This window comes from Typha angustifolia, chromosome 7 (genome assembly GCF_048772165.1).
Source record: "Typha angustifolia cultivar Huaian chromosome 7, ASM4877216v1, whole genome shotgun sequence".
NCBI classification, from domain to species: domain Eukaryota; kingdom Viridiplantae; phylum Streptophyta; class Magnoliopsida; order Poales; family Typhaceae; genus Typha; species Typha angustifolia.
The window spans coordinates 6,096,148-6,120,484 of NC_133245.1; the positions used below are offsets into that span (position 1 = coordinate 6,096,148).

The window sequence follows — 24,337 nt, forward strand, 5'->3', positions numbered from 1 at the left end:
CGGAGAGGAAGGCGTGGTGCCGTGGTGGTGGCTTGCCGTCGTTGCCGATGGAGGCCGACGGGGAGGGAGGAGGTGGCGGCGCGTGGGGTGAGGTTAGGAGTAGTGATCGAGTGGATGAAGGTGAGGGTGAGGGTGAGAGTGAGGGTGAAGGTGAGGGTGGGGTGGGTGAGGGAATTGAGGATGGGGAAGGTGATGTGATGGGCAGGGTGAAGTGATGGATGAAGGTGGGGTAGGTGAGGGTGATGAATATTGAATGGGTTACGGGTGAGGATGAGTTAGTGAGGGACACGTAGCAACATTTCTTTATGCCACGTGTCCTTAGTTATAGCTAGTCAGGCTATTGAGCCTATCGAGACAAGCCTAAGCGAGCCGGCTCCAGCTCAGGCTCGGCTCGATATTAATTTTGAGCCTATTATGATGGCTCGGGCTCGGTCAGGACCGAGCCAAGCCGGACTCGAGCTTCACCCAAGCTGAGCCCAAGCTACTCGTCAAGCCAGATAGCCCTATCTACAAGGAGCATACTTTACCTGTAGCAGCTATTCAAGTAGCCTCTTGATCTTGGGCATTTCCACTCTTATGGCTCCACTTGCCAGGATAATTCTCTAGTGTAGGTTTTTCTACTGGATCAAGTGTTGCATGGCTTTGGAGTAATATTGCAAGGCTGAGCGTTCTCATTAATGCTCATTTTTCTCACGCATGTATGGCATTTTATGTGGAGAGTTGCTACAACACCCTAATGGTATTAAAGATTGCATCAGGTGGTTGACTAATTTACCCAATATTAGGGTTTCATTCACTAGCAGAATGAACAACTCTGCTCACAATATTGCTAGTATAACATTTTGAAGTTTGAAGTTTTTAACTGGAACAGATTATTATATATTCCTCATTGTACTTCTACTTTTGATTGTACTTCTGGTTCATGAATGAATTATCTAGAGACTTTTATTAAAGAAAATAATGGTCACTAATACATGACTAAGTTCTTTTCATTTTTTGCTCCTTCCGATACAAGACTAAAGTTATAGCCACTTGAAACCTTGCTCGATTTGAGTTTCTAATGAAACAGGGGCTGCAGCCTAATTTGTCAAACAAAAAAGAAACTTTGCTCCTGAACCTTCTAACCAACAAATTTTTTTATAATATAAAAATAACAGCATGAAGCAAACTCAACAGTCAATAGATGATCTTTGGACAAGAACAAGTATCAAATTATCATCAAATTGTCAAAAATCTTCTCTACACTCTTGCTTAGATATCATATGGGTCGGTCTGAATTGACAATATTACCACAACTTTCTTTGGGATTTCAGGATGAAATATAAATTACCAGAGATGATAACCTGCTATATGTAGGTTGGAAAACAGTAAAGTTGTTTATACTTGTCCACGTAATAGTCAACTGTAAGTTCTCCTTGGGGGGGATGGGATGTGATGCTGATTATTACTGATTGTTACTTAAGCCAAGCACCATCATCGAAATACTTGCCATGTTGCATTCTTTCAACTTCTCTGTATCCCAGAGGTAAAGTTAATGGATCATATGGTCACTTATTTCCATCACACGCTTCATTGCTGCAGACTCTAACCCCACTTAAAATGTAACCACCAAACGCATTCATTTGCATATGCGGATGAGTCCGGGATGGAAGAACCTGCATCAGCAATTAAAACAATTAACAATATTGTTTTTAAAGACTCCATGCCTCAAACCCTTTTCTAAATCTAATAAGAAGTGGACATCTCTTGGTTAAGTTCAAAAGAAAATCCACATAGGACTTTAATGCCATATCTTAAATACAATGGAAGTGCAACAACTATAAATGAATACCCTACTTATACTTCCAACTAAATTAGGAGCAAGCAAGGATCATTTTTCTTCATTCAACTTTATTTAGTACAAGGTATTCAATCAAGTCAGGTACTATAATGTATTAATATCTCTTCTTCTTTCTACTTCCTCCAACATGAATTTAGTCATCTACTCCATGTCAATAAATCTTCTACATGAATAAAATCACCCCTCTATAGTGGTTCATTGTATCCTTTCTGTTGCACATATTCGAGTGATCTCAGACAATTCATGAAAGCAGTGATATGTTAATTGTTTCTATTATGTTCAAGAATTTTCTTTTGATAGAATTTATAGAAAATACATCAATGAATAGTAGTTGTAGTCTAAACAAGGAACTGGAACATCTGAAAACACAATGAACTCTAGTATGTCTTAACTACCTTAAAACTCATAAGTGAACTGATGTAATTTGCAATCAACGAGCATGCTAGTTTAAGGAAACAATAAAGAGATTCATGAAAGATGCCCAAGGAGAAAAGATAGTGAATCTAAAGATCTTTTTCCCACCTCAAAGTATGTTTCTCTTATTAGCACTGTGAGATAAACAAGAAGGAAAATAAAAGGTACACATGGAACTCTCCATAACATAAATTTCTTCAAATAATCACAATCAAAATAACACCTTTTCAGATTATATTTATCCCCAAAACCTTTCCTAGTAAACTTAACTCTAATGAACTAATATACCAAAATCCTAAATTATGGGTTTCTAAACAAGTTAGGATGCTCTGAAAGGTAACCTGACACTCTAAAAAATAAACCGGAATATTTATTATTTGGTTCTGGGTAACTAAAAAAGTAAGTTCACTACGGAAAGATTATCAAGCTTGGAAATATAGAATCTCTGAATTGAATAATGCAATGTAAAATATTGCTTTGGATAAGTTCACTTAGTATACATTGCTACTTTTTAAGTAATGTCTTGAATCATGAAATTGTTATGCATACAAAATCATCCAATGTTTGATGTAATAATAACCATTACAATGTCATTTGCATCCTAAGCACATGTACATTGATTTTACCAAATTTTGCCTGTCATTTCTTAAGCTAAGATGGAACAACCAGTTATCTGTTCTGGTATAATTTTCTTTTTGTACGTATTAATCTCTTTACGAGATACAAATACATCACATGAGCAACTACTAACAAATGATTTGGAGCATAATTATGATCAAAAAGTGTACAAACGAGGTTGAAGAAAACAAGGTCTCCACCATGATGAGGAGAAGCTAAATCATCAAATAATGAGCTAGACTCAAACTGATCCATCAATAATTAAAGAAGAAAACCAAGAAAAGGAAGACAAACTTGCCATTGAACTAGTTCAGTCTGAAAGATGCACTACTTCCTACACAACAAAGAAAAAGATACCTTGCAATACAGATGCATATTGAATACATTGTTGCATGTGATGTTGCTACTTAATGTGCGCGTGCGCACACGCACACAGGTATATATTAGAACAAAACACAGTTGAATTCATTAACTAAATAAACACAACAGACCTGATATTCACGAAGCCAAGGCTCAGAAATTTGCAAACCCACAGCCATTCTTGAAGCCTGTAACTTGTGCATGCATGTAGCAAGAGGCTGCAGGTTTCAACACCCAAAATTATCAGCAAGAGAAAGTTAGAATCTGTAAATCGCATGCTGATAGTCCAACTATTAACACAATGCTTGGAGGAATGAAATATGACAAGTCAGACAAGAAAACTATACTTAGCAATAGAATCACAGGTTTTAACTTATAAGCACACAGACAGAAAATTTTAAATATGACAAGGCAAACTAATTGATCAAAATTATCCAGCAAAACACTGAAGTTTCATATAAGATAAAATTATCCAGCAAAATGCCAAAGCGTCATATAAGATGAGCGTATCTATACTAAAATCCAAGAGAAATAATGACCTCTAAAAGTATGCCAACCCTTGCCATTGGTCAATGAAATGGTTCAGGCATCAAGGAGAAGCAAGGTTAACTAAATAAGTACTATATAAATTTTATGTAATAAAAATTCAGACGTGCCATGTTCTAATAACTTTAGAATAATTGCTGGCATATCTTCTGATTCATTAGTGATGCTAAACAAATATAATTATCCAATCAGTAATTCAAATTGGTGAAAAGAAATTGTTAAAGAAATTTATCAAAATATACATTTTGTAAGGAACAAAAGAAAGTATTGAACATTAGATCAATCACTATACTGGTGTGATGCTTTGATGAACAGTAGTTGATGATATAACCATGTTACTTCCTGGATCACATCTTATCCACATAGATAAGTCATAAACCCTTTACATATTCCATATTCATTTCTTTCATTTTCTGTTAGGCTTTATGTGCTGCTAGCCTGCTATAGAAAATCACCATGAATAGTCCAATTTGTTTCTCAGAGGTGCCACAATTGAATATAACTAGATATACGAGCTTAAACTTCTCAATCATTGGTCATGCATTTCTAATGCAAAACAAATTAATTTTGTGCTAGTACTGTTCAAACCTTCAGTATTAATACTGCTGAAGTTACCACAGATACGTATTTTCATATTCATTTAGATATCTTCTATATTTCCATCTTCACATACGGTGGAGATTTTCCAGATTTCAATTGATGACAAATTTATCTCCAGAAAGAAGTCCTTTTAAAAGGAACATTTATTAGTCAGAGTTGGATATATGTGAGATACTGATCAAAGACTCTGCAGAGACTCTTTCACAATTATTTAATCTTTCATCATGTCCCAGGATCTTGTGACAGAAAACAACCTACAAGTTTGATCTAAGTTTAACTCAAGATGCACACAGAGATATGATTATATGTTGTGAAAAAGGATTCCAAGAAAATTAACTGCACTAAGTAATTGGGGTAAAGGAACAGCAGTAAATCAATGATTCCAAGAAAATTCAAAACTTGTTACCACCTTATAGTTGCTACCATTTCTAGTTAATTCAAGGATAGTTATCAATGATCATCCAATCTTAGCTCTAGATAAAAGAAACATAAAAATTTAGATTATCCAATTTCCACCTATATCAAACCACCATTTTCACAAACTCAGAGGTTATACAATATTTAAGTAAATGGGTGAAAACTAATTAACAAAATTGAAAAGTGACATGGTACAACAGGATATGCGCAACATTATGCAGAATTTCTGTGGCTAAGAAAATTCTGGATGTATTCATGCAGATTGCCCATAACATGTTAAGATGAATCACCTGATTCTAAAGTTAGTAAGTTACCTGAAGATATTGGTGATAAACGGCAAATGGTGCAGAATATGACAAAAGGGGAAGCAGATCTATGAGCAAACGATCCACGTCCAGTTCTGATGCAGCAACTATCAAACTGCGAAGAACATTAATGAGAATAAGCTCTTGTTATGGAATTTGAATAAGCTCTTGCTATGGTATAACTCCATTGAGATTCATTTTACTTGGTAAAGCCATTTTCCTTCCAAAATTTTATGATTTCTGATGATGGCCTCCTTCCTGGTTTAACTGACTTGAGGACCTGTCTGCACTCTAAAAAGATAACAGAACATAAATAGCCTGAACTTTAAGAACATTATTTATGGAAAGGGTGCAGATGCACTCTAGTGTTAACAAATTACTTACCTGACAAAGAACCTTCTTCCTGAAGAGAACACTCATTTGGTGAAGTAAATTCAGCTAGAAGTGAATCGTCTGCCAAACTTGCCTCCATCTTTGTAGTCGGTATGTTCTCCTGCAATATTGAGAATTCATCGCCAGAGTTCTGTGAAGAGCAGAGATCTGTAAAAGGTGCTTGAACAATCCTACAATGATAGAAACCTAGAATCAAAATTGTGCCTCCAATTAGCTAAAGAACAAACTCTCCTCCCTCACTCCTCAGGGACCAAAAGTACAAATGACAGAAACCATGAAATGAAAACAGTGCCTCCAATTAGCTAAAGAAAACCCTATCTCAAATGGGGTGAGTTGCTCTAGTGCTATTATTAAGGTTCTAAGTATCGGTTTCAGAGTCAAAAACAATCACCCCAAAAAAGCAATATGTATTGATCAAGGATTTGAGTTTCGGCCGATCCCGATCCAGGCCGAAACCACTGCAGGTGTCTGCTGCCTGCTGTAGCCAGCTGCTGTTGTCAGCAGCAGTAGAGAGAGAGGGAGAGAGAGTGAGGGAGAGAAAGGAAAGATTAAAAAAAATGGGGCATGAGAGAGAGAAAATGGAAGAGAGAGTGTGGGAGAGGGAAAGATTAAAAAAAAGGTGAGAAAGAAAGAGAGAAAAAGATAAAAAAAAGAATGTGGGAGAGAATGAATAGAAAAGAAGAGAAGGAGAAAAAGATATTTTTACTTTTTAGGCTTTATATGTGAGTAATTATTATTTCTTATTTTCTTATAATTTTTTCTAAATTTTTAGAAATTTCTCTAACATTTTTAATAATATTTAGAATTTTATTTAATTAAAATAATCCGATCCGATACAGGCAGCCGATACGACCGATACGGCCAATACAGTCGATACGTATCGTTTTTTCGGACGGCCGATCCCGATCCCAATACCGATTTTTGGAACCTTGGTATTGATTATATTGGCTGTCATGCCGAGCATCTAGGGATTAGAATATTTTTTAATTACATTGAAATCTTAAAATTGTATAAAATGTCAAAAAAATCCTAAAAATTTTGAAAAATGATAGGAAAAAAAAATACTCATCCTCTCTCTCTCTCTCTCTCTCTCTCTGTGCTACTGTAGCAGCGAAGGAGAACTGTTCCAGCAGTAAGGAGAAAGGGAGAAAGGGAGAAAGGGAGAAAGGGAAAGAGGGAGAGAGGGAGAGAAGGAGAGAGATGGGAAAAAGGGCAAAAAAACCCTAATGGGAAAAAGGGGGAAAAGCCCTAATGGAAAGAAATGGGAAAAAAAAAACCTAACCAAAGAAAAGAAAGAAAAACTCCTTTGCTCGCCGGAGAACTACCTGTTGGAGGTCGACATTGTTGGAAATTACTCATCCTCACTCAACTTCGCCAGATTGAGAGAGGTGCATTGAGAGATCAAGAGAGAGTAGAGAAATGGGAGAAGAGATGAGAGCGCAGAGAGAAGGTAAAGGTATTAATATGGGTTCAGATCTGGGTCAGATCTGACCCATTTATATCTGCTCATTTGTATACATTTTGGCTGAAACAGGTCTGAAACCTGCTTATTTCGCCTGATAAGGGCAATTCTAGCCTAAGACCAATAACGATACTAGTTTTGGGTATGGAGCCAATTCGAATCCATTTCGGCCAATCTAAATCGGATTGGCCAAAACTTCAATCCATTACTATTATTGTCATGGGCATTCTGCACAATATTTCAAAAAGTATATCACAAGTACATGGTGGCCAATAGAGTTTACAACACAAAGGATGGTAGGCACCATTTTGAGTGGCTTTAGCCTAAATCAGGCCTTTTAACCCCATTAAATATATTATTAATATCATATCTTCTGCAAGTATAGTCAATAATAACTTATAACTCAGGCAACATCAATCTTGAAACACTAAATGTGCCAATCAGAGTAGAATGGAGCAATTTAAGTTTTAAACAAGTAGAGAGAAACATAAGCAGAAGTGGCTAATAGTTTAAGGCTTTAAGCAAGAAAATTATATAGAAAGGTACAATCATCAGAGAATACAAGGGGAAGCAACACCAACCTATAAAATAAGACCAACCAAACTCGTTAGCTACCATGTATTATTGTAGCCTAGCATAGTCTGAAACACAACACCAATAGTTCATTTAGCTCAAGATCGCTACTGTCATAAGCTTGGACATCATCCAAAGAAGGCAAAACTCACAGATAGCAGGGAAAAACAACCATGCCAGCCGCCATTGTCGCCTTGATGACATCTTCCTAGAACAATAATTCTACATGGTCTAATAACTATCTTCCAAATATAAATGTTACATACATTAATTCCATAAAAGTTTATAAATAGTTAATAGCAAACAGCATATATCATTTGATGTATCACTCATACATTCCACATTTCGAGAAAAAAGTTGAAGTTGTGACAAGATAGCATGTTTTATTTAGAATACTCTATTGATATATAGTAATTACTAACTAAAACTAGGGGTGTAAGTGAGTCAAGCTCTAATCAAGCTTGATTTGAAATTAATTTTGAGCCTGAATTCATAGTCAAGCTTGAACTGATTCAATTTCCATTTGCTCCAATTTCGATCTCGAGCTCCTAAACAAGTTGATCAACTATATTGCAGATTCAAACCTATTTAGTTGAAACCTAAATCAGGCTTGAAATAGACTTGAATCAACAATCTGTATGCAAATAATTTCAACTACATAAAATAGAGATTATAAAACCTAAATTAATAAGTAACAAAAAAATAAATAAAGTACAAGTGCACCAACCTTTACTCCTATTGCAGCCATAACATGGCTAAAAAATATAGTCTAGAGTAACTAATATTATGAACCTTTAGATCTTGATCTAAAGGTTCAATTTAATTATATGTACTATATATTATACAATTTTTAAATATCAAATAATTATTTTTGAGCCATACCAAGCCGAGCTTGATCGAGCCGACTCATGATTAAGCTTGGCTCGAAATTAATTTAGAGCCTAGTTCAGCTGATCAAGCTTGAATCACTCAATTTGAGCCAAATTTGATTGAGCCTTAGCAAGCTAAACTCGAGCCGAACTCAAGCCAGCTCAATTATTTTGATAGCCCTAACTAGAATGCATCACTCGTGCAAATTAGATCAAAAACATGTCAACAAATTTTGAAGAAAACCCCAAGGTATTTGTATCGACAACAGCCATATGGGAAAGAGAATCGAGATAAATTATCTTAATGACACTCCATGGTGGCTATACTCTAGGTAATCATTCAAGTCTGCAGTTGCCATTAAAATAGCACCTTGTAGTGATCTTGACCAGATCATCTTTCTAGCACCACAGATGTAATGCTCCTTGACATTAGTCTTAGTAGTGATATGTTATGCTATCAATTCATATTCATGCTGCATTTCCAAACTTTGGCTTTGTATTATTATGTTATGCACAATTGGACCATTTACAAGATTGATCAGCTCACCTCTCTTATCATTTCAAGTGTCAAAGAGAGAATAATAGATATGAATTCTGTAAGATACCAGTCTCATGACACCCATGGTGATCGGCTAATTAGTTTAGGTAATTATAGTTGTTAAAAATTGTCCTAGATGCCAAGGCACCACGGTTCAACGTCCATGAGTTGAGTGTGTCAAAACGTGGCATTCTAGTTAGTAGCTTAAGTACAGGAATGAATCAAGTTGTCAAAAGAAAATATATAAATGGAATAAGTCAAAAAGTGTTCAGAATCATCAATGTCTACAGCTATCTTTTGTAACTAAAGATGGAGGGATAACATGGCTAAGAAGAGGATGAGATGGTGACTGCCTTATGATACTTTCGAGAATGGAGAACTGAATGCAGAAATTCCCAAGGAAAAAATGTAGCTCGTAGAGGGAGAGTTATGTGGCTGAATGGCCACCTGCTCTCTGCCCTGATGACCAAAAAGTACAAATTTCATACCTAGAAGTACAAGGTATAGGACCCAAAAATGGGATAACGTGATACTACAGCCCCCTGGCTCAACAAATCCACTGTGACCACACTAGCAGCCAAATTCACAAGTTTCATGCTAAGCACATTTCCAACTATTGTAAAAGTCTATAGGACAACATACCCCAACAACACCAAGATCGATGCTAGACTAGCTTGACTGATGACTATTTGGGGCACTATTTGGGGCTGAATTGCCTGATTCACTTTTTGCCATAACAGAAACTAAGCTTGGGCTGGCTAGGTCCAACTATAAGTCATACGTAAGACACAAGCACTAAGGAGAATTAAATCCAGTTTGGTAGTGACACAATGACAAGAGAACCCAAATGGAGCTTGCAAAATTAGTAAAAACTAAAAAGAGGAGATGATTTTCATGTCGAAAAGGGGTGTGTCCCTGGAATTGTTACAAAGGATTCTTGTAGCTAAGCTCAAAATTGTATACTAATGTTAATATTTCTACTATAGTAGTATTTGGTTTAACATTCATGGTGACAACAACATCAGACCCAACTCCTACCAAATCACGAGTTTTATTTGGTTACCATATCGAGTAATTTAAACTGAAAATCCTTTCTTGTCATTTACTGCACTCACATAAAAAGTGGAACGCAAAGAGGAAACCAAATTTATACCTGCTGCATTCTTCACTGCTGAAATTGAACATTCGGCTAATGTCTATAGGATTGGGTACTGATCCAAAGTAGGTGCTACAAACATATCCAGTCCCTGTAATAAGCAACATAAGGTTCCATTTGGATAATGCACAGAATATAGTGTAAAAGTTAAAGAAGAAGAAGAAGAAGAAGAAGAAGAAGAAGAAGTCCAGTTTGGTAAAATGTTAGAGCCTCAAAGAACCATGTACTAAGTCTAGAATAATATTACACATCAAGTTACAAGTGCAACTATGCAATGTGCATGTCGGGCGGCATGACTTTTGTAAGAAGAGAAACAGCACTGCATTCTCTGTCATCCTGCAATATAATTAAGAGAGAGATAGAGACAGGCAGTAGATGATGTTGTGGTGGAAGGAGGCATTCAGACATAGGTAACCAATATGCCTGACAATTACTAATACCCATCAACCCAAACAACATCTTCCATAGAGAGAGGAGACTGAATGGCAGACTGCTGAGGTCGAGTCATATAAAAAAACGAGAAGAGGTGAAAAAGAAAGTGATGTAGGAGAACATATGAGTCGGACCTTGTTTGACCCAAAATGCACACATGGATATATGATGTTACGTCATGCAAAGGAAAAAAGATTTGTAGCCTATATGAAATTTAATATGTACATAACTAAGATAAAGAGAAAAAAACAATAATGAATTAAAGAGAGTAGTAGAGTTATCAATCATTCCAAAAGAAATCCAGAATGGTTACAATGAATATTGTTTCTATTCGTTTTTATTAACTTCCAAGGAATAATCCAAAATCCTTGCATCAAACAATTGGTGAGCGCTCAAAATAAATTACAATGAAATTCAATTCAGCTGTTGTGAAGAGTAAAGGGTTTAAGGCTTCAATAGTTGGGTTTTTTATTTGGATTGCAGTTTGTATTTTGCAGCGGGTTTGATAGGGCTGTTTTGAGAAAATTTCACTTTTGGATGGTTATACTAGGCAGCAGATATTTCTGCAGCCCATTGTGTAATGGCTTCAGGGTTCAAATTCTAAGGTAGTAAGGTAGATCTTGAGGTTGTTTGGTCAAGGCTTTAAGGTGTACCAGAGGACTTGGGGCTGTCTTGGAATTGCAAAACATATGACATGGTATGCGAACTTTGAGACAATAAGAGTGTGATGAGCTTCAAGTTTTTGCAGAAAATAATAATGGCAGCAAAAGAAAATGGTAGCAAAATGACAACCTTCTCAATGTCACCTTTTAACCTTCTCAAAATACCTTATCAAACTCCACTGCATATATAACCTGAAAACTATTTAAAACTCAAATTATTGAAGCCTTAATAGCTTTCCTTAAGAGTTGGTTCTGATTGTAACTGATCTCGAGCACTCACAAAGTGTTCAATCAGGGGATTCTGCACTATTTAGTATGGAGTTAATTAGAAAAGATGGTGACTATTCTGATTTCTGAATTTCATTTGGAATTATCTACTACCGTGTTGTTTTTAATTCTTTATTACTGAAATTATTTTCCCTTTTATCTCAGTTACACATATTACACTTCATATAGACTTTAGATCTTTATCCTTTGCATGGCATAGAATCATATACATGTGTACATATTGAGTCAAACATGGGTCTGACTCCTAGGTTGTCCTACATCATCTTTGGTATCAATCCAAGGTTGGGTTTACCAGACCACTCCTTTTGGACAACCTCACAACAGTGATATGGCCAATAAATCAAGAGATGGCACATTTCAAAGATTATTCAATGGCTTAGAGAATTGGAATGAAAGGTTCAATAATTTAAAGCATAGTCTTTAGGTTACATGCTCTGAACCTAGAGATAATCCTACCCTCCAAGCTAATCACACATTGAAGTGAGCATGACACCGCTGAGCTTCCCATGACACTTGCCCACCAAGGGAATAGTGTTAAGGATGATCCACAAAGGAATTGTCATGACGCTAGATAACTAGAAGATAATATCAACAAAAACATGCATTTAAATATGAGAGAACTGGCACAATGATATGTTGATCTTGAACCTCATAGGATTATGCATGATACGCATACTGATGTCCCTGTGCAAAATGGATGTGATTATTACGACCTAGAGGATATAGTACAAGGAAGTGAGTATCAAGCCACCTAGGCCATGTTTGATTTGCGGCTAAGCTCCAAACTAGATAAGCTAACCATATTTCTTAATCATTATTTAAATATCTTGAACTAGTTCAAGAAAATATAATGTTTAATTATGAATTAAGCTAAAGTGTAATTATTACTTTTGATGTGATGTGAAAAATATATTAGTTTTTGAGGAAAACAAATGATATATAAAGTTAATGGACTAATGCCATATGACTTTGATGATAAAATTTAAAATATTATCATTTTAGCGATAATAAGTTCTTAAATTGATGATTTGTGAGCTTATAGGCCCCATTTTGCAAGCTTATGCATGTAAGCCCACAATCACTACTACGTAGGCTTACATATTATTATTATTATTGATTTTTTTCTAAAATAATATAAGGTTAATATTATATTTTAAATAATAATATATTATTACTGTTTTTTATTTTCTTTTTTTAAAGCCCACATGTAAGGCTGTAATAATATTAATAATTTATTTTTTTAACAATTTAGCTTTTAAATATTAAGTTGTTCGTATTCCAGACTTTTATTAAAAAAGTGAGTTATTGCGGGCTTAAAAGCTCATAAGCCTGAAACCACTCTACAATTTATTCTAGACTTGGTAAATTTTAAAGAAAAATATTAGAGGAAGATATATTTATTTTGGAAGAAAATTATAAATAGATAAAGAGTAGATTTGAAATCAGCACATAATTATTACTTGGATGTGACATAAAAAAGTAAAAAAATATTTATTTTTTTAAGAAAAATTGAGTGTCATGCAAATAGTACTAAAATATTATTATTAAATTTATAATATAATTATAAGTTAGCCATTTTAAACTAATATTAAGCATATCAGTAAATAATATTAAATAATAATTTTTTTCACCTATGTATAAATTTTTTTTTTCTAGTGTCGTTTTTCGTGAGCCATGGTGAAAGAGGTCTTTTCTAATAAAAAATTATTTATTTTTGGATGAGAGAGGAAAGCGAGGAGGGAGAGAATCGAGAGAAGAGAGAAGATTGACAAGGCCTAAAATTGATATATTTAAGTCATGTCAAGGGTAAAACTAAAAAACAATTTAAAAGAGTATTTAAATTTATATATTATTATTTATTTATTTGATTGGGGACTGAACTTGATTAGAAAAAAAATTAAAAAGATGTTTGATTACTAAAGTAGGCTAGGGGTTCCTAACCCAATTAAAGAACCTCCGCTAAACTCAAAACAAACAAGGCAATAGTTTCTAATAGCCTAGACCCTAAGGCTTTCCAAGACATGCTCAGTAACATGGACCAATCCCTTCGTTTATATAATGTCTGAAAGCATAGGGCTATGTTCATGAAATTCAAGTTAATGAAACAAGCTAAACAATATTGGCTTAGTGTGGGAGACATATATAATAAGGTCATGTCATGAGCCAATTAAGCATAGGATTGAAATGAAAGGATATCTAAAACAAAGATACATACAAGCATCATATATCCACCAAATGTCTAGCAGATTTCCGAGGCCTTGACAAATGGCCAGACTGGTAATGAAGCAGATGACTTCTCTGTGTCAAGGCAACATGCCAGTAATTAAGTACATGAGTCAATCTGATGAACTGATGATTAGGTGTGATTTAACAGAGAAGAGTAACACCATTGCTAGATTTCATTATGCGTTGAGACCTGAGATTCACATAAGATGCATTTACAAAATTACAACTATATGATACCATTAGCAAAACTTTCAGTTCGCCCAACCTGTCCTTGTGGGCCCTAGGCTATAAGCCAACAATGGCTAGCTCGGTTTGGCCCCTTAGACCCAACCCACTTCTTCCTATTTTCCCAATTATTTGGGTCGCATACCAGCTCAAATATTTCTTATTTTATTTTCTTTTATTTTATTGTGTTTAGGTTTTTTATGTAGTTTTGGACTATTGAATCTACCCGAACCCCATAACAGCAATCTGTGACATATTTAACTATTTAAATATACTTATGCTTCGATTACTTTCATAACATAGTAGATTTGTTACCATACAAGGAGAATCTTAATATATAGGAGGAGCCCGATAATTAAGCATTTGCAGCTAGATACACTTCGAGCTAGTAAATCCTACGTAGTCATAGGATAGTGTAATTAGGGGTGGTAAATTTTGAACCGACATGATAACCTGCCTCTTAATCGGATTTGGATTTAATCTAATCGGGTTTGGGTCATAAATAGATCAACCCGCCTAACCCGATTAATAATTGGGTTAAGTTCAAGTTTAATAGTTGACATGTTTTGTCCCGTTTAACCCGTTTAAGTATACAGATCGTGTCGGACCGGATCAAACCGCCAACCTTGACTATATAAACTAAAGTCTAAACCTAACTTTACCTCTCACTGTCTCACACAATCTCTCACCCTCACATCACCCAGCTGCCTCTCTACCTCACTCTCACATCAACTTACCCAGCCAACTGCCTCATCTCCACCCATCTTCACCACCTCTCATATCTAGCCTATCTCCGTCACCTCTTGCCTCTCAAATTACCGAATTTCAATTCCACTGCAACAATCTCTTCTACGGTCTCCATAGATACTCTGATACTCACGATTGTTCCTTTAACTACAAGGCTGCATGGAGGGAGGAGATCGCGAGGGCTAACCATGTGATCATAGCTACTAAGATCATCAAGATATAAGGTCAAAAAATGTTACCTACATGTGATTCTTCTTTTCATTTTAGATAGTTCTATAGCTTGCTTGTTGTTGAATATTTTATGAAGTAGCTGCACTTTTTTGTTTATCAAATGAAATATCATGATTGTTGAGTATATAGTTTTGGGTGATGTTGTTAGAATTCAACGTATATATCATTTTGTGAATAGCTTATCCTAATAGATTTTGAACTAAAAATGTTTCTCTTAGTTTCATGTTACTCAAAATCTGTGATGCATTTTATTACACCTTTCTGGAATTGTGTATTAAGATATCTACACTATTGTTGTGAACTGATTAAAGTTAATAAATATGTCTTATGTAGTTATGTTATTAGTAGGTGACTCTTTGTCCTCCATTCCTCATGGTCATTGAATTTTAGAATTCTGTTATTCGGTAGCAAGAATTATCATAGGAAAGAATGAATAACAACTTGGGCTATTCTTTCTTGCTTCCCGTTCTCCTAAGCATACTTGTGAGTTGTGATACAAATGGTCGTGTGAAAAGTTTGATGTTCAACGAAGTGCTTGGACATCTTATTCTAACAATGTTTGACTATTTGATGTTGGGGGGACTTGATTGCTTAATATTTGGAAGCTTGTATTGATTCCGAATAAAAGATTCACATTGACATATGTGTACCTAAGACTAAACAACAATATGCTCTATAGAGAATCTTGTATTGCACTTTTCTTTAATCTGATTCAGATTACATTTGGATACTAGGTGGCCACTGCATCTTTTGGTTATGTAGCACTTAATGATCATAAAAGAAACTAATCCTGCTTTGTTAGGAAATATTGTTCTCCTTTCAATGTTTTATGCACATTGAAAAGGCCTGGGATGGTTCTTGAAGTATCATTTATAAGTTCTAAAATGAAATGATCTTGTACCTTGAATTCTGTAGAGGTTTGAAGTCATGGAAAAGTTGGCTATGATAGCGTATTAGATTACCTATTGAGTATTGACCCAAAAAGTTAAGTTGTTAGGCAAACAATATTTTTCATGCGTTTAACAAACAAAAATAATAAGCCTCCATGAATGTCATCAGTGCTAAGTAGTAAAAGCACATCCTTGAAGCAAACAAAGGGCTAAAGAAAAGTTTAAGGGAGATCATCCTGTATAGTTTTGGAAGCTTCTAGATAACAAAAGCATATTGAAACTTGAAAGTAGATAATGTTCACCTCCTAAGCGTTCTGCTATGGCCCCAGTAACTAAACCTCCAACCATATCAACCACAAGAACATCTGAATATGCGCCGATGTTGGCCATAGACAACAAGAGAGATAATGTGTCGACTCGCAAAAACCTAGGCACAATGAGAGAAAAACAAAATTGAAAAAATAGTTTACATAGATTAAACATTTCCTATATGCAGTGAATAGTTGCCTATTAAAAACAATATTTGCTATTCCCACATGCAGAATAATATGAATCATAATCTTTCTGGTCAGCATCTACCAACAAGACATTGGGAAACCTATGCACAGACACAAATAGGATAAGATGTTGGCAACAGATTTTAGTTTGAAAGAACAAAAGAATATATCATTGGTTGATTTAATTATTATCACACAACTACTAATAAATTATATACACACAATTCATATCAGATGTACTAACCCAACTTTATCAACAGCAGCATATATGAATTAATCAAATGGAATTACATCTCAATTCTATGTACAAAGATCATTAAAGAAGTACTCTAAACGAAGTGAATGACAATATGGTGGTGAAGTTTTTCTAACTAATCAACACCAAAATCTCCGAATACTCAAGAAATATCATAGTGAAAATGAAAGCATTATGATGTCCACAAAGTAATTGAGAATAACATTAAGACAGATAACAAGAATAATCAACTATAGATCTCAAAATAGATTACCCTATTCGAGTCGGATATTTCTTGAAATATGTCTCACATATGCTGCAAAAAGAAAGTGGAGAATGAGTCAGTAAGTAATATATTCCATTAAGTTCTTCACAAGACAACAAATGAGAAAAAATGTAACTACATCTAATTGACTTACTAAATCAAATAGATGAAAACATAGGTGGAGCCAGTAAACCAAATCAAACAGATGGAAACATTGGCGGAGCCAGCAAGAGCCAGAAGGGACCATAACCCCCCTTGCATTTGAAACTTTTATTTAATACACTTAGATAATCATGTGGTTGCGCCCTTAGAAAAGTTATGTTGCCTCCTATGAAGACATCAATCTTTATTTTATGTTATAGAATAGTTGGCCTATACTATTTTAAAGGTTTTGAATTCAAAATTCCAACAGAGATGGGATATTTATCTTGTATAACAAGTCTTCAAAATATTGAGATTCTAAAAGATATACCTAATTTACACAAAAAATATATAATTATGAGTTTTAAACTAGCTTCCTTGGCCTCTCTTCCCAAGCCAACAAAAGCCCAACTTCTAACAATCATAAATAGTTGAGAAAGAGATCTCAAAGTATAGTGAAAATAAAGCTAGATGGCCAAAAACCCAAGATAAATTATGTTACATAAGTCATCCATATTCCACTCATTATAAGTAGCTATTGCTGGTAAGTTTTTAAAGGTTTAAGTTGGGGTTTTCTATGGGTAATATAGTGTAAACCAAAAGAGATTAAGTTAAAGAAATTAACTAACTGTTGTGTGGGAAGTTTTGTAGTCATTAGATGAGAAGAACCACGAACTGTGCACATTGTAATACTTGAATTTAAGGTGTGCCTAGATTATTTAGCTCTTAGAGTCTATCACCTTTAACTAGATTAAACATATTTTATATTTCTATTCTTTGTTTTTTATTTTGGGTAAACATATTCAGATTTTATGCATTTCCATGTGCTTCTGTACTTGAATGTCACTTTTCATATCTTTTTATTTACTAGATTTTTATAATTATTTGATGTGACATAAACTAAAAATGAATATAATATTTTAGCTCCACCACTGTCATGGATACCATCAATCATTGATTCTGAGTAGCAAGTACCTCGACCTAACACTTTCCCAATCATAATAATAAATGGGTCAGGTTCTGGACTAATGTAGACCAATTAATAGAATGAAATGATTTGCAGAGACTTGTTGATTCGGCATATCATCAACCTAATCTATCTACATCTCCTTTAAATACTTTTCGACCTCTTTTTAAGAATAAATGCAATAACTATTACATGTTAAGCTTAAGAAGAACCATAAAATTTAGGACAACACAAATGAATGTACATAGGCAGAGTTACGTCACAAACTATGCTATAACTGTACTTAGTTTAGTATAAAACAACACAGAAACATCATGTACATCGAATCACGAAAAGGTACTTAATGAGGATTAATAGAATGAAATAATTTGCTGAGACTTCTTGATTCAACATATCATCATGCATTATGAACTCTGTATACTTAGCATTGTTACAAGTCTTCATCTGAAATTCCATAAGAAGCATCAATTTATTAACTATAAACATCAGGAAGAAATTTCAATAAACTAAAACAAAAATCTATGACAGCGTCACTTATTATCCTTAATAGGTATTAGTAATATCAGATTCTCATCTAATAGTGCCATAACACTGCATATCCCGAGGTTCTACTAAAGTCTAATCATGTAAATATCTTACAGCTGGAAAGAAATGAAATATCACTACTGAAAACAACAGAAGATGAGGTAGTTATATTACCTTCGTGTAGATGGACGCCGCAAAAGTACTTTAGGGGCATATTTCTTTTGTTTCTTTAATTTGTATTTCTCCTGATGACAATTCCTTGATCAGCAGGATATCAAAATTGAAAAGCTGCATAGGATTTAAATATTACACTCACTTGTGAAAACACAGTCTTCTTTCCAAATGTTGAGCTATTAGCTATCAGAGCTTCAACAATTTCATCTCCAGTTGCACCATCCCTGCATCAAGAGAAAAAACTTAGATGGACTAGCAGACCAAGTTGAGGATATTAATCATCACAAATAAATGAGTAATTGATACAGTTAGAAAATCCACTTGCCTATTCTACCCAGTAAGAAAACTGACAAAAATAACAGTCTCAACAAAATTAAAGGAGCTTCTCTGGCAGAAGAAGTAAAATTTACCGAAGCATTCTTAAAAATTCAATGCGCATCAAACCTAAGCTTATTTCAGAGAACATCTACTATGTATCATAATTGACTCAACCCCTTTGTTCTTGTCAGATTACTAATATATAGAATCAAAATTACAATGCAAAAAGGCATTTCAGCAACCGTGATACAGATCTGTCATCCCGAACTTTAAGAGTCGCAAACAAGAATAACTTTCTTTGAGGAAGTCAATAAGTGAAACCTTGTTACATTAGTTCTGGAGAACAACAAGTCAGTTATTCCAATCAAATGTACAACTTGGCTTTCTTGGTTTCTTAGTTAACTTTCACAACTTGGCTTTCTCAGTTTCTTAGTTAACTTTCCTTCGAAGTATTTAATAAGCTCACGGGCCAAGGCAGTTAAGATTTCTTTATGTATGAAAAGCAAGTATAACAAAATGCACAAAAAGATCAAGAATATCAGTAAATATCATGCATAAGCATGAGTCTTCACATTTTGAGAGGTAAGACATCAATAAAATCATAAAAGATTCAAGCTTATCTATGAGTTTTATGGTTATATACCAGTGAATCAGTGGTAACAAGTTAGATGTCAATTAAAACCAAGAAATGTTAAATATAAAAACATTTCAGGACACTACTTCAATACATCAGGATTTTTAGATGCCTATGAGACATTTTCCGCCAAGACTGTAAAGATGTGGAAATATTGAGGTACTACTTAGTAGATTCAACCACCACTAATTATCCTTTGACTTCATGGAACCTCAATCTCCTTCCGAATCAACCAGGTACCTATATTTACTTTCTTGTCATTGAGCCTTTCTTACCATCCCAAGCATAGGAATACATAACCTCGCCACTAGCAACACTACAAATTTAAATGATAATTTTAAAACAAGCAAACCGCACCAATTGTCTATTAAATATGAACAGAAAATTTATCGTTGAGATCAAAAATATATAAAAATGATGGTAATGTTTGTCTCATTGCACACTTGCACACAAGCGATCATGAGTTCAAGCCATGGTAACAACCACCCAAATGGAGGTAAGGCTATGTGATTCTACCCTTCCTCATATCCCAGATTAGTAGGAATCTTGTGCATTGGTACAACCTTATTTATCAACAACAAGATATAGTTATGCAATCATTATTGGTTCAAACATAAATTCCAAAAAAAGAAGACTTAAAACATTTGCCCTGAATTGAAGGACTAAATAAGTTGAGCTCTCACCTCCGCATTGCATCTATATCATCACTGGATAGATTTTGGGCTGTGTTATTGTCAAGCAATGACCTATTGTCTCTAAGATCCTCCATCACTTGTCCGTCAACACCATCTTGTGCACAATCATCTGCAAGTAGCAAAAGTCATCAAATATCAACACCAACGATAAGGCCAAAAAATGTGAATGTTACGAAGATTATTTTGCTATATGCACATATCTTTACTTCAGCTGACAACACAAAGAATAAAGCTTTATTGATTAAATGCATCTGTCAATAATTAAAGAAATGATAAATCATAGTAGGTTCTAAGTATTGGTTTTGGGATTAGCCGTTTAAAAAAAAAAATAATACATATTGGCCATATCACTGAGAACCATCCGTTTCGGAGGATTCGAATTGGAGATTAGCTAAATCAGCCATATAGGCCCATCTGTTTCACCGAAATAGATTAGGATCGACCAAAAGTTCAATCCATATCATAGAATTGGCATAGGACTATTCTTTACCATAGAATCTGATATATTTAGAGAAATGGAACTAACAAAAGGAATTTGTCATGTAAAACTATAGGCCCCCAAAAGCAAGGTTTCTAGTTTCAGCCGATCCTGAGTGGAATCAGTTGAAACGAATCGGAGTCGACCCTAGCTGATCCCAAACCTGGTCGAAACCAACCGATTGGCTGGTTTCGACTGATACCCGATCCGTTTCGGATAAGGCCAATCTTGCTTGAAATGGGAGAAAACGGGTTGGATCCGCCCCGGACCCCACCCCCCACTTGCCACTCTTTCTCTCTTCTCTTTCTCGTTTTTCTTCTTTCTCACCTCGGCGACCGAGTAGATTTTTGGCGACTTTGACCTCCAGCAACCTCAGGTGAGTTTTTTATTACTTTTTTTACTTTTAATTCCTATCTCATTCCCTCTCTCTTCCTGCACCGAGTGAATCCAACGACCTCTACTGTTGCTACTGCTGTGAAGCAGCAACAAATGTTGAGCCACACCTACAACAGCAGCACCAATTACTGAGAGCCAGAGAGAGAAGAAGGGAAAGAAGTAAAGGAAAAATGGGAACCTTATCTATGTGAGTAATTTTTGAATAAATTTTGAATGTTGAGAGGGGAAAAGAAAGAGAGAGAGAGAGCTCGATATTTATCAAAGTTTTGAATTTTGAGTAAGTTAATATATTTTTAAAGTTTTTAGGCTTTATATGTGAGTAATTTTTATTTTCCGCTCATCTTTTTTCTAAATTTTTAAAAAAAATTTTACATTTTTAAATAATATTTAGAATTTTACGTAATTAAAAAATAGTCAAATCTGATATGAGCGACCAATATGGCCAATATATATATGATGCCGATCTCGACCTCAATACTAAGAACCTTGCCCAAAAGTGCAATTATAAAGGGAAAATGTCTAACCCTTAAGTATCCATTGATGACACTAATCTTGTGAGCTTTAACCACTAACTTCAGTTTCTACAGTCCACACAATGTCCAGTCCGTTCAACCTCATTTCTTTTGTCACTTTTTTTGTTTAATCCCTTAATATTCCATACTATAGTCTACATGGATTAATATAGGAATTTGGATTATTTCCAGCACCGTGGACACTTCTCCTCGTAGTTCTAATTGAACCTTCAGCACCAACCTTGGTCTGATATTTCCCCAAACTCCCTTGCAGCTTCTATTTAATTTTAATAAAATTTGCAATTAGAAAAAGGGAATACATAAAAATATTAAATAACTGATTTCCAAATTTTCAGATGCTAGAAAATGGTAATATTAATGTATACTCAACCTCTAATAATCTGTAAGAGGACATAAACACAAGACAGTGTATGGAGTTTGACAGATTTGAAGATAAGCAAAGCAGTTGAAATTAGAGATTAAGTAGGATAAAGTCAACTAAGATTGGAGGCCGAGAAAGGCTTTGAAACAAGACAATCTGCTTTGGTTCCTTGTAAGGCAATCAATTTTGTTCAAAAGCTTACGTTGACAAACACAAAAAAAAACAGTGCCAGCAACTTTATTTATTACCAAATAAAAGGCAGAGCACAAAGTTACATATAAGTCACAATATATGATATGTTTATTTTCTCCAATAATAAAACCACAATAATACATTTGGAATCTCAGATTAACTTGCAAATCTTATACTGCTAAAAGCAGTCTTGATGAAGTGGTTTTTACATATTATATGCCTTCAAGTTAATCATGATTTTAACAATTGAAATAACAGTCTATTACGTGCTGATTTATTATTTACACTGTCACATGATACTCTAAAGTCTAAAATAAGTGCTACAAACTAAGTCTAATAATGTACTATTTGGTTGTTTAGGTATTGGAATTATCAACATATTCTAGCAACAGGTCAGAAAGATGACCTACAGAAATGTGAAGCCTTTCCTCCCATGATTCCTATCCATTTTCTGGGGCTCCCCTAACTTGAGAATAGGAGCTAAAAAAGACTACAGGTTTCTCGCATCTAAGCAATATAGGTAGTCATAGTCTTGGGAATTGAACTAGAAGATCTTTTGTCAAGGAGAAAGCAACAATATAGCACTAGAAGCTTGTTATATGTTGATTTCAATGCATTATCATTGGTACCAAAAATGGCTGGCAAATGGATACAATGCAGCATATAACATGCTACCAAAGAGATTATAAGCTTGTGGGCAGAGGCATCTAAGCATCATGATGTGTTTGACCATTATAAGTTATAACTATGAAAGTTTCTTTGCTTTATATCCTGTATCCACAAAGCTGAAACTCAACATTCATATTCCTCGCTGAATCAATTCATGCAACAGAACAAGAGGATCCAAGCATCACCAACAATAATTATGTATTCAACCATCACAAGTTTAAATCTTTCTTGGTTCTATTTCCTCCATTCAAGCATCAAAACAAGAACATCAAAGCATCACCAACCATAGTAATGTATCCTCTATTCAAAAATCTAACCGAAACCCAACAATCCTATTGCCTACACAAATCAACTCATGCAACAGAATAAGAGAATCCAAGTATCACCATAGTGATCTATTTAACCATCACAAGTTTAAATATTTTTCTTTCCTCCATTCAGATATATGAATATGATCGAACATTCTTATTGCCTCCCTGAATTATTTCATGCAGCAGAACAAGGGAATCCAAGTAACATCAACCATAGAAATGTATCCAAATTTAAACAATCACAAGTTTACCGCTGTCTTAGTTTTTCATCCTCTATCCAACAATCTAAATGAAACCCATCGATCTTATCGCATACCCGAATCAATTCATGCGACAACGCAAGAGAATTCATGCATCACCACCATAATGATGTACTCAACCATCACAAGTTCATAACTTTCTTGGTTCTCCATCTGAATAGATCTGGATGGAATCCAATAAGAGATACAAGCATCACCCACCATATTCAAGGATTCAACTAGCACAAGTTGAAAAAAATTTCGTGTTCCATCCTCTATTGAAGAATCTAAAAGGAACCCTACAGTCCAATTGCCTCCCTGAAGCATGCAACAGTCAAAAATTTAAACCTTTTTCTAATTTCATGTCCTTTGTTGAATATAAACTAACGTTCCTATCCCTCCTTATATCAATTCATGCAACAATAAAGCAAGACAGCACAAGGAAGCAAATCCTACCACGAGAAGAGGGAACGCATCTAGACAGATAAGGCCCACTCGATCCGGTTTCAACACGGAACAGTGAACCGAAGGGGCATCCGAGAAGCGAGTGGAGCGAGCACTTCTTGTTCCCAATCTTGAGCGTCCTACGCCCCCAAATCACCCAAAAGGTTAGAATATGCAGAAAGAAATCAAACAAAGAGGACTGCGTTGTGATGAGAGAGGACAAACGCGTTGGGGGAGAGGCGCGCGAAGACCATGCGGTCGCCGTCGTTGATGTCGAGGAGGACGCTGCAGCCCTCCCACGTCACGCGGGGAATCGGGGCCGGACGCGGCGTCTCGGAGTGAAGGGGAGCGGCGGTGCTGCCGTCTTCCGCCGTTGCCTCCATAATGAGATTGAAAGGTTTTTGGTAGGATTTCTTTGGGTGGGGTTTTAGGAGGTTGAGGAGGCCAAACCCTGGCGCGGAGGCGGGCGGG

At 35.2% G+C, this 24,337-nt stretch overlaps 1 protein-coding gene across 1 annotated transcript; it reads right to left on the minus strand.

The window, feature by feature from the left end:
* Positions 1–1,141: 1,141 nt before the first annotated feature.
* Positions 1,142–24,337, minus strand: LOC140764003 (uncharacterized). Its single transcript, XM_073102407.1, has 13 exons — positions 24,092–24,337; positions 23,879–24,006; positions 20,232–20,352; positions 18,739–18,820; positions 18,597–18,667; positions 16,799–16,840; positions 16,095–16,219; positions 10,089–10,182; positions 5,485–5,663; positions 5,304–5,391; positions 5,110–5,215; positions 3,364–3,450; positions 1,142–1,655 (listed from the first exon to the last, which is right to left on the minus strand). The coding sequence occupies exons 1-13, from the start codon at positions 24,247–24,249 to the stop codon at positions 1,548–1,550; spliced, it is 1,389 nt and encodes a 462-aa protein (XP_072958508.1). The 5' UTR covers positions 24,250–24,337; the 3' UTR covers positions 1,142–1,547.